Source organism: Engystomops pustulosus, chromosome 8, assembly GCF_040894005.1.
Source record: "Engystomops pustulosus chromosome 8, aEngPut4.maternal, whole genome shotgun sequence".
Lineage (NCBI taxonomy): Eukaryota > Metazoa > Chordata > Amphibia > Anura > Leptodactylidae > Engystomops > Engystomops pustulosus.
Window position 1 is genome coordinate 79,722,710 of NC_092418.1, and position 12,208 is coordinate 79,734,917.

A 12,208-nucleotide genomic window follows, 5' to 3' on the forward strand; every position below is an offset into this window, starting at 1 on the left:
TGCCAGCATATCCAGTCTTTATCTCCGTTTAAAAAAAAACCTGATGATAACTAAAAGTATGGTAGATAAACTGACAGGAACTGATGACATAGTGTCCGTTTATTTAACTGATACCCTAACATTTCCTTGTTTAAAAAACTTTCAGTTAGTGTCAGTTAGTATCCGTTTTTTTTTTTTTTTTTTTAAATCAGTTTTTTTAATTACACTTTTACAGTTTCAATACATTGATCTATGGCTTCTAAATCTGTTTATCTATCTATCTATCTATCTATCTATCTATCTATCTATCTATCTATCTATCTATCTATCTTGAGAAAGGCTCATGTAGAGCTGAAATGTCACACTTAAGGTTCCACTATCTTTTCAACTACTGCCTGTGCGAGTGCTGTATTTCCTTTGGATATTTATTTATTTATCTATCAAACCCTCCAACAAACCTATCTATCTATCTATCTATCTATCTATCTATCTATCTATCTATCCCTCATACTAGTTGCCATCTATAGATGTCTAATTTATACCTACCTATCGACCTCGCATATCTATCTACCTACCTACCTATCGAGCTTTTCTTTCTAACTACCTATCCACCTATTGATCTCTTATTTCTATTTGCCTACCTATCTTTCTTTCTATACCTCACCATCAGTTTTGAAAAAACTGAAGAATATGACAACGGATGACATACAAATTTACATTGATTTCAATGGGATTTAAAACTAATCCATTCTCTTTCAGTTTTTCACTTTTTTAGGCAGATACTAGAAACTGAAAGCACAACCGTAGTGTGAATTGAGCCTAAACCTCCCAGCAGTTTTGATGGAACTGCTTTATCTCATTAAACTGCAGGCAGTCTTATGTAGTAGCACTTAAGAGCTGTTTAACCCCTTCCTGCCGATCCATAATTCACAATGAGGGTGTAAGAAATCGTACTTCCTAGAGGCAGTTACTGGAAAACTGGAAAAAAAAATGAAATTGCAGCAAAATTGACCAGAAAAAAACAATATTTGCGCTGATTATAACGTTTATGGTAAGCTCCAAATGACACCTCTATTTTATCCTTTTGGTTGCTATGATTGTGGATATATGAAATGTATATAAGTTTTATAAGGTTTTAGTAGATTTTAAAAAATGAAAACCATTTGTATGAAAAAACATTTCTTTGTTTTCTATTCTGACAACAATAACTTTTTTAAGCTTCACTGTATGGACCCGTGTAAGGCATCTTTTTTATGGATAAGCTGATGATAAGCTGGTTTTAATTTCTACCATTTTTGAGAGTATATGACCTTTTGATCATATTTTACTCAAATTATGTGAAATGTTGAAAAGGTTTCCATTTCATTAGAATCAGGACTAACTATTTTTATATTCTTAAAAAATAGTACGGTACTTGTATTTTCATTGGCATGGTCATTCAAATTAAAAGGGAGCAATACACACCGTACGTCCTATCTTGGCACTAAAAAGTTAATTGTATCTTGTGTCCAAATGCCCGATCTTATCCACGATTCCTTAGGGTTTGTACTCATACTGTGTCATGGCGACATACCCTAAATGGACTCAGGCTTCAAACCAATGGGTGGCAGAGAGAAACCAAAGGAGGTGAGCAAGAAGCGCTGAAATGATTTCCTATGTCAACAAAAGGTTGACGGTATATTTAGTCGATAACACAGCATGGTGGCGACATAATGACCAAGTTCCATAACGTACCTGGTGAAACACCCGAAAAATGAGCCTGACACAGCTCTTTTGATAAGGGGATGACATGTGGAGGCAGCCATGGAGACGACTTCCATGATTAAGAGCGACAGTATGGGGCATTCATATTGCGCTGCTATGATTGCAACTTCAGGTCTACAGCATGGCGGCGACAGATGGGCCGAGTCCCACTATGTATCTGGTGAAACACCTGAAAATTCTGCCTGACACAGCTCGTTTGATAAGCTCGTTTGATGCTGCATATCCTGTCGTGCTCCAGCGTCTGGGGTATAGAGAGTTGAAATGAGACATTGGTGGACGCTGTGGAGGATCGTGGAGGCAAAATTGACAGGAAACAGCAGGGGCAGCATGCATGGATGCCTCTGAGGCTGCCTAATCTTGGGATGGAGCTGGCGGTCCACTGCCAGGCGAGCTTTCGCCTGTCCAAGCCCCTGTTTCTCGGCTCCTCCCCACCCAAAATGGGCCTGGGGGCCAGAAGCATTTACTTTGAAAAAATGATTATTTTCAAAGCAGGCCGGGTCGTTTGAATATTTCACCTAGGAATAATAGAATAGCATAGTGGTTCTATTTTTAATTGTTTTTACGGAAATGGTTCCATGATTAAGAGCGACAGTATGGGGCATCCATATTGCGCTGCTATGATTGCAACTTCAGGTCTCCAGCATGGCGGCGACAGATGGGCTGAGTTCCACTATGTATCTGGTGAAACACCTGAAAATTCTGCCTGGCACAGCTCGTTTGATAAGGGGACGATGTATGGAGGCAGTGAACTAGTAGTAGATTAGAGGTGCTGCAGTTAAAACTATGTTAGTTGGATCTTGGGATGGAGCTGGCGCTCCGCTGCCAGGCGAGCATTCGCCTATCCAAGCCCCTGTCTCTCGGCTACTCCCCAAACAGCACTTCTAAGAACCTTTTGTATAAGATCAAGTGTAGTAGCGTTCTTATAAGTTTGGGATATGGCGGGTGAGGGGAATGTAAACAGATGCGCAAGAAGCGCTGAAATAATATCGGTAAATGATAAAAGTTTGCCAGTATATTTTGTGGATTACACAGCAGGGTGGCAACAAAGTTAACAAGTTTGATGTGGAAGCCATGAAAACAACCCAAAATTCTGCCTGACACAGCTCGTTTGATAAGGGGACCATGTATGGAGGCAGTGAACTAGTAGTAGATTAAAGGTACTGCAGTTAAAACTATGTTAGTTGGATCTTGAGATGGAGCTGGCGCTCCGCTGCCAGGCGAGCTTTCGCCAATCCAAGCCCCTGTCTCTCGGCTACTCCCCAAACAGCACTTCTAAGAACCTTTTGTATAAGATCAAGTATAGTAGCGTTCTTATAAGTTTGGGTTATGCCGGGTGAGGTGAATGTAAACAGATGCGCAAGAAGCGCTGAAATAATATCGGTAAATGATAAAAGTTTGGCAGTATATTTTGTGGATTACACAGCAAGGTGGCGACAAAGTTAACAAGTTTGATGTGGAATTTATGAAAACAACCCAAAATTCTGCCTGACACAGTTCGTTTGATAAGGAGACCATGTATGGAGGCAGCTATATGGACGACTTTTGGAGGCAGCTATGACGATGACCTGTGGAGGTAGCAATGGAGACAACGTGTGGAGCCAGCTAAAAAGACGACATGTGGAGGCTGCTATGGAGACAATTTAATTTGGATAGTGCCTGTATGTGGCAGTCCAAAAAAGTTTTCAAACCAGAGGAGCAGGTAGGTGGTCCTCCAGAAAAATTAAATAGATTGAGTGCCTGTATGTGGCACTCCCAAAAATTGCTTAAAACAGAGGACCAGGTAGGTGGCCCTCCAGAAAAATTAAATACATAGAGTACTATAGCTAGAGCCAGTTGGCCCTGGCAAAAAATAGCCAGTTTCCTCTGCTTTAGTGTACAAAGAGGAGGAGAAGGAGGACAATGAGGAGGAGGAGTGCATACATTATTCAGGTTGAGCTTCTTTCACCTGGTGGAGAATGAAAATCCGGAGAAATCCAGGCTTTATTCATCTTGATAGTCGACAGGCGTGTACGCTTATCGGTGATGATGCCACCAGCTGCACTGAAAACCCGCTCGGACAACACGCTAGCGGCAGGGCAGGCAAGAACCTCCAAGGCGTACAGCGCCAGTTCGTGCCACATGTCCAGCTTTGAAACGCAGTAGTTGTAGGGAGCTGTGTGATCATTTAGGACGATGGTATGGTCAGCTACGTATTCCCTCACCATCTTTCTGTAAAGATCAGCCCTACTCTGCCGAGACTGGGGACAGGTGACAATGTCTTGCTTGGGTGACATAAAACTGGCAAAGGCCTTGTAAAGCGTACCCCTGCCAGTGCTGGACAAGCTGCCTGCTCGCCTACTCTCCCTCGCTACTTGTCCCGCAGAAGTACGCCCTCTGCCACTAGCGCTGTCAGAAGGGAAATACTGTTTCAGCTTGTGCACCAGGGCCTGCTGGTATTCATGCATTCTCACACTCCTTTCCTCTCCAGGGATGAGAGTGGAAAGATTTTGCTTGTACCGTGGGTCCAGGAGAGTGAATAACCAGTAATCGGTGCTGGAATAAATTCTTTGAACGCGAGGGTCACTGGATAGGCAGCCTAGCATGAAATCTGCCATATGCGCCAGAGTCCCAACGCGCGAGAATTCACTCCCCTCACTGGCCTGACTGCCCATTTCCTCCTCCTCCAACTCCTCCAACTCCTCTTCTTCTGCCCATACACGCTGAACAGTGAAGGACTGAACAATGGTCCCCTCTTCTGTCTCGCCAACATTCTCCTCCTCTTCCTCCTCCACCTCCTCCGATATGCGCTGAGAAACAGACCTAAGGGTGCTTTGGCTATCAACAAGGGAATCTTCTTCCCCTGTCTCTTGTGACGAGCGCAAAGCTTCCGACTTCATGCTGACCAGAGAGTTTTTCAACAGGCCAAGCAGCGGGATGGTGAGGCTGATGATGGCGGCATCGCCACTGACCATCTGTGTTGACTCCTCAAAGTTACTCAGCACCTGACAGATATCAGACATCCACGTCCACTCCTCATTGTAGACTTGAGGAAGCTGACTGACCTGACTACCAGTTCTGGTGGAAGTAGACATCTGGCAGTCTACAATCGCTCTGCGCTGCTGGTAAACTCTGGATAACATGGTTAATGTTGAATTCCACCTCGTGGGAACGTCGCACAACAGTCGGTGAGCGGGCAGTTGGAGGCGGCGCTGCGCTGCCCTAAGAGTTGCAGCATCTGTGCTGGACTTCCTGAAATGCGCACAGATGCGGCGCACCTTCGTGAGCAAATCAGACAGATTGGGGAATGTCTTGAGGAAACGCTGAACTATGAGATTTAACACATGGGCCAGGCATGGCACATGTGTCAGTCTGCCGAGTTGCAGAGCTGCCACCAGGTTACGGCCGTTGTCACACACAACCATGCCTGGCTTCAGGTTCAGCGGTGCCAGCCACAGATCAGTCTGCGCCGTGATGCCCTGTAATAGCTCTTGGGCGGTGTGCCTTTTATCGCCTAGGCTCAGCAGTTTGAGCACCGACTGCTGTCGCTTAGCGACGGCAATGCTGCTGTGCCTAGAGCTACCGACTGATGGCGCCATGCCCACGGATGGTAATTCGGAGGAGGAGGTGGAGGAGGGGTGGGAGGAGGACGAGGCATAGTAGGCCTTTGAGACCTGGACCGAGGTAGGCCCCGCAATCCTCGGCGTCGGCAGTATATGACCAGCCCAAGGGTCAGACTTGGTCCCAGCCTCCACCAAGTTAACCCAATGTGCCGTCAGCGATACATTGTGGCCCTGCCCGGCAGCACTCGTCCACGTGTCCGTGGTCAGGTGGACCTTGTCAGAAACGGCGTTGGTCAGGGCATGGATGATGTTCTCTGACACGTGCTTGTGCAGGGCTGGGACGGCACATTGGGAAAAGTAGTGGCGGCTGGGGACCGAATACCGATGGGTGGCCGCCGCCATGAGATTTCGAAAAGCCTCGGTCTCTACCAGCCTATAGGGCAGCATCTCCAGGCTAAGCAACTTGGAGATGTGGACGTTGAGGGCTTGGGCGTGTGGATGGGTTGCGCTATACTTCCTTTTGCGCTCCAGCGTCTGGGGTATGGAGAGCTGAACGCTGGTGGATGCTGTGGAGGATCGTGGAGGCGAAGATGGGGTTTTCGCACGGGAGGTGTTTTGGCCGGGGTCCTGGGCAGGGGGCTGACTAGCAGATGACACAGGGGAAGGAGCAGTGGTGTGCCCGGCCGGAGGTGAACGGGCTTGGTGCCATTGAGTGGGGTGTTTAGCATTCATATGCCTGCGCATACTGGTGGTAGTTAAGCTAGTAGTTGTGGAACCCATGCTGATCCTGGTTTGGCACAGGTTGCACACCACAGTCCATCGGTCATCCGGTGTTTCTTTAAAGAACCTCCAGACTTCTGGAAATCTAGCCCTCACCACGGGAGCTTGACTACGGGAAACATTTGGCGCTGATGCACCAGCTCTGGCCCTGCCTCTCCGTCTTGCCTCACCACTGCCTCTTCCAACCTGTTCTGCTATAGGACTCGCCTCCGTCTCAGAAGCACTGTGTTCACCCGGCCTATCAACCCAGCTTGGGTCTGTCACCTCATCATCCTCCGATTCCTCAGTCTGCTCCCCCCTCGGACTTCCTGCCCTGACAACAACTTCACCACTGTCTGACAACCGTGTCTCCTCATCGTCCGACACCTCTTTACACACTTCTTCTACTACGTCAATAATGTCATCATCACCCACAGACTGGGACCGGTGGAAAACCTGGGCATCGGAAAGTAGCTCAGCAGAAACCGGACAAGTGGTTTGTGACTGTGGGAAGGGTCCAGAAAACAGTTCCTCAGAGTATGCCGGTTCAAATGCCAAATTTTGCTGGGAGGGGGCAGACTGGGGGGAAGGAGGCTGAGGTGGAGGAGCTGGAGGAGTGCTGATTTCGGTGACATGGGTGGACTGCGTGGAAGACTAACTGGTGGACAAATGGCTAGAAGCATTGTCCGCAATCCACGACATCACCTCTTCGCACTGTTCTGGCCTCAACAATGCTCTACCACGAGTCCCAGTAACTTGAGACATGATGAACCTAGGGAGTGTAGCTCTGCGGCATTCCCCTGCTCCCTCATCAGCAGGTGGTGTCTCACACCACCCAGGACCACGGCCTCTGACCCCTGCAGTAGTTGGACGCCCACGTCCATGCCCTCATCCTCTACCCCTAGCCCTCGGGTTAAACATTTTCCAAATTAAAGTGTAAACTTTAAAAAAAAATTTTTTTGTGTTTATTTTTTTTATTTATATATTTTTTTTAAACAAAACAATGCTATCCTATTGCTATGGCTAGTTTCTAACCTACACTGACAGCACACAACTGGATTTTGTGCTGTGCTTGATGACTTTGAGTTATAAAAAGAAATAAAGGTAAAAAAAAATAAATCAGCAGACTGTGCCTAATTCAAATCAAACCCCTAATAAATTGTCCCACTTCAGTGTTTAAGGTGGATATGCGTGTCACTAAGAGCTAAACACAACGGTCGCAAGTCTCCCAGCAAATTCCTTACAGTATGGTACTAGCTGCACTACTGGTGCCAGCAAGGCCAGCCACAAGCAAACAAAAAAAGGAAAATATAACGCTATTGTAGGCCTAAGTAAGCCGTTGGGGTTCTCCTATGGCTATTTTCTAGCCTACACTGAAAGCACACTGCTTTGCCAGATTACTTTGAGCTATAAAAAGAAATAAAGGTAAAAAAAAATAAATCAGCAGACTCTGCCTAATTCTAATCAAACCCCTAATAAATTGTCCCACTTCGGTGTTTAAGGTGGATATGTGTGTCACTAAGAGCTAAACACAACAGTAGCAAGTCTCCCAGCAAATTACTCACAATATGGTACTAGCTGCACTACTAATGGCAGAAAGCCCAGCCACAGGCAAACCAAAAAAAAGGAAAATAAAACGTTATTGTAGCCCTAAGAAGGGCTGTTGGGTTCTTGTAGAATCACTCCTGCCTAACACTATTCTAATAGAACACCCTAACGCTTTCCCTGACCAGCAGCAGCTCTCTCCCTAGCGGCATCCAGACAGAGAATGATCCGAGCAGCGCGGGCAGGGGCTAGTCTATTCCAGGGTCACCTGATCTGGCCAGCCAACCACTGCTATCGACGTGTAAGGGTACCACGTCATGCTGGGTGGAGTGCAGAGTCTCCTGGCTTGTGATTGGCTCTGTTTCTGGCCGCCAAAAATCACAATGGCGGGAGATGCCATTTTATCGAGCGGGCGAAGTATTCGTCCGAGCAACGAGCAGTTTCGAGTACGCTAATGCTCGAACGAGCATCAAGCTCGGACGAGTATGTTCGCTCATCTCTAGCAGTGACTTATTGCTGCAGAATTGTCCATAAGATATTTTTAGCTGCCAGCATCTCCACACTGTGCAACTATAATATGGTCACATACAGGATAGCGTCACCTGGACAACAATTTTTCATGCTCTGCTCATAAATAATATTTTACCCCCATAAAACAACTGACCACACAGTATGATTCATGTATATCAATTATACTCTAATGACAAAACCATACTGGGCCACCTAAGAAGAAAATATGGCCAGCACATTCCCCAGCATGAATTCACCAACCTCGGCATTGAAGACACCATTATGAAATGTTAAGCTAATCCCTTTTTATTAGCTTCCTAATTCATAAATGCTTGTTTCTTGACACCCTAAAAGTATAGAAGGGCCTTGATCATATATCCACAAGCAAGGAGATGAAATCTATGGATTATGACAAGACCACATTTGAAGTATAATTCTGACATAATCCTAAGAAACCATTTTAAAGGCATGAGATACACACATGGGAAGGTACCACATAGTCTACATCAATTAACATTTTCTAATCATGAGGAGAAGGAAACACAGAGGGGGAGAGGCAGATAAAAACATTTTACCTACTGATTAGGTTTGAAAAGTTGGTTTCCTCTTTCATTTTAGCTGGGGAAATAATAATTCATAACAGAGATGCTACTGAAGGCTTTGGCTAAAGAAATAGTGCACAAGCGGCTAGTTCTATCACAGGTATTGGGGCCAGCTGGTGTGCCATTGAGCAAACATTTGCTCCAAATCCCACTATAGTCCTGGAATATAAACAGTTCTCCTGCTTCTACCAACACACAAAAAGGGTATGGTGACTGTCAGGACTCGGGGTTAGTGAACCCCCTTGACCACTGTGGACAATGACACAAGCTGACACTTGGGATCGGAATCTAAGTGGCACCCGGTCTTCACCAGAGCCCGCCGCAAAGCAAGATGGTCTTGCTGTCGCGTGGTGCCAACAGGTTGTTCCACAGGTGTGACTTGCCCGCGGTGGCAGCCAAGATCAAGGTAAAGAATCACTGGGCAGAAGTGGGAACAGAGCAGGAGGTCAGGGCTGGCAGCGAAGGAGCAAGGTCAGGTTTAGGTCCGGGGTCACAACGGGTGAGTAGAATACAGCAGACATGCAGGGAAAGCATTCTCATAGGCTTGGAGCACCACGTTCCGGCATGGGTTGCTGGGAGAACCCCACTTTTAAGGAAACCCTGACCCAGCCGGTCAGGGGTAGGTTCGTTCAGGATGCCGCCTTGGAGAGGGGCACGTGTGTGCCTGCGATCCAAGACCTGGATCGCAGGGGTACCTGTGACAGCGTCATTTGGTATGGTGATTTTCTGGACTAATACTTGAAGTTGTAAGTACACTACTCTTGTAGGGTTTCCCATACTGTGCTTAACCAAAAATGTTCTCTTCTGTTCAAAGGAGCTGCTGGTCATGTGATCCATCAACAGCAGGACTCTGGACTTCCTGTGGCGTCCAGTATCCTGTGGAATATCAAACTTTGGGTGCAAAATTCAGCTCCAAAAAGCATTTTTAAGACACTTTTTTAGAAAGTTGCAAGTCATGAAATTTTCTTTGAATGGCATTGCGCTAGCAGTAGTTCTATGTTTACGCCAGAAAAGTGGAAATAGTCCTGTGCGACTATGTGAAAAGTCACATGAAACCTCAATAGAACTTTTTTTTTAGCCCTTTTAAGTCAAAAAGCCCAGTAAAACCAATGATAAATAACCCTTTTTTCTGTCTATTTATTTGACAGAATTTTACATTAGAACTAGCAACATCTCAACCCATCATGACAGCTGAACTGTTCAAGAAGATGCCATTTTCTTTAGTATATCAAAATAATATGCTTCCAGTGTCCCATGAAGTCTTCAATATAATTTTATCTTATGTGAAAGAGAAGGTAAGTAAAATACATTGATCTACTATATATAAATATATGTAATGCAGCAAATCAATCATCAAAATAAAGCAGGATAAACGAGGGAACTTACTCCTAGATCCAGGCACCATGAATGTGATAATCTTCTTAAATTACCTTGGCTGTGGCCTTATGAGCCTGAAAGGCTTCCCAGAGCCCCTGTGTGCTGCAGGTTCACAGACTTTTAAAGGGAACCTGTCACCAGGAGACCCATTTTTAGCACTCCCCCAGTCCCCACTGAGCGTAGTACATACACTGCCAAAGTGTTTTTGTATAAAAAATTGGTTTTACAGAAAAAAAGATATGTTATATTGTACCTTTCATTAGCATCTGCTGTGTGACTAGGCAGTTGCCAAATGGGAGGGTCTGGAAAGGAGCAGTCCCCCCCACCCTTGAGGAACAGCTACTCCATGTGACCTTTTCAAATATATGAAAACACCCATCACTTGGCTTTGCGACGCCCCCTGCTCCTCTACAGCCAATCCTGAGTGTGGGGAGTTATTCATATATTTGAAAAGGTCACATGTTTCCCAAGGGTGGGGGGAAACTGCTCCTTTCCAGCTCCTCCCATTAGGAAACTGCCTAGTCACACAGCAGATGCTAATGAAAGGTACAATATAACATACTGTATCTTTTTTTCTGTAAAACCAATTTTTAATACAAAAACACTTTGGCAGTGTATGTACTATGCTCTGTGGGGGCTGGGGGAGAGCTAAAAATGGGTCTCCTGGTGACAGGTTCCCTTTAACTGTCTGCTCATCCCTCTCAGGGGCATAACTAGGAGAGGCAGGGCCCCATAGCAGACTTCTGAATGGGACCTCCCTTCATGCTTAAAAATATATATTTGTATACTCACATATATGAGTATACAATCACACACATTTATACTATCATATATACACATGCACATAAAGTTCTTCACTTATACACACTGATCTACAGTATACGCTCGCATACACAGGACATATAGAACTTATACACATCGCATATACACACACATACATTGTAATGTGAAGACATACAGTATACATATATACACACATAAAGTATATACATATCACATATATAAACTGGAACTGGCACTGGAAGTTCCATCATGCAGTGGGGGGCAATAAGTAAAAGCAAGGTTTCTGCAGTAATAGCCAGGATCACGACAAATGCATAGGCAGAACGCATAGGCTTACTATGGAATGTGCTGCATACATTAGAGGAAGGCATGAGAATCTGGCTTACAGAGTGACTGAAATCTTGAATAGAGCAGGTCGGATCAAGGGGTTATGTGGGGGGTATGCCGCTTAGGATCTGTTCTGCAGGACACAAGGGGTTCATAAAACACCTGTACAGGAGGGTACAATTCTATCCCCACCACCACACACACAACTTAACCCCATAATGAAAAGATCTAAAAGGGTCTTCTGATTGAGGAATAAAAACGTTACAGCTCTCAGAATATTGCAACACATAGGCAAATGTGGATTCCTTTAAAAAGGTGTTTAAAAAGAAAACCTATACATGTTTGGAGTCTCCTTGAACTAACCTACAGAATAATTTTATCATGTTTTTATACTCTACTGTGAACTGCAAAAAGGTTTTAATTAAAAAGCATGTGTCAAAACAGCTGTTTTATTCAGTTCCGAAAAAGGAAAGAGTTAATAAACTTTCATTATTATGCTGTTGTTGCCATCAAAAAATTAACCCATTGGAAAATTGGTTGAAAATCTTACCACAAAAAACAAGCCTTAGTAAGCCCATGTCAGATAAAAAAAAGTTATGTCTTTCGGAATTTGAACCAGGAAAATTTTTAAAAAGGGCTGTGTCCCAAAGTAACCCACCCCAAAAAAAGACTTCATTAAAAATTATGCTTAAAAAGTATTGCCTTTATACCTAAATGGTTCCTTTCCAAAGCTGCAATGTTACAAAATCCAATGTGGCCCTGCTTATTCATGAATTATTTACACTGTTTGTTCCTGATTGTCAGGGCTATGATATTCTGCTGTATGGAACATTGAGAGAGAGCTCATTGGATGCTTAAAGTCAAGTGACCAGGATAACATCATCTAAGGTCCTCTTACATCTGCAACATCTACCCCGTGTATGTATCTGATGACATTAAATGGAATTCCACGGAGAATGGGGAAGAGTAGAAGTCCATGGAGTCTTTTTGTGATTTCATGTGATCAGATACATGTATGGTGTA

General features: G+C 44.7%; 1 protein-coding gene across 1 annotated transcript in view; it reads left to right on the forward strand.

Annotated features, from left to right (window-relative positions):
• Window positions 1-9,870: 9,870 nt before the first annotated feature.
• LOC140074663 (putative methyltransferase DDB_G0268948) overlaps window positions 9,871-12,208 on the forward strand; it is a 30,237-nt gene continuing 27,899 nt past the window's right edge. The window contains exon 1 of the mRNA XM_072119723.1: window positions 9,871-9,993. Within this exon, the coding sequence (XP_071975824.1) occupies window positions 9,883-9,993 (111 nt within the window). The 5' untranslated portion in view covers window positions 9,871-9,882. The remainder of the gene's footprint in view (window positions 9,994-12,208) is intronic.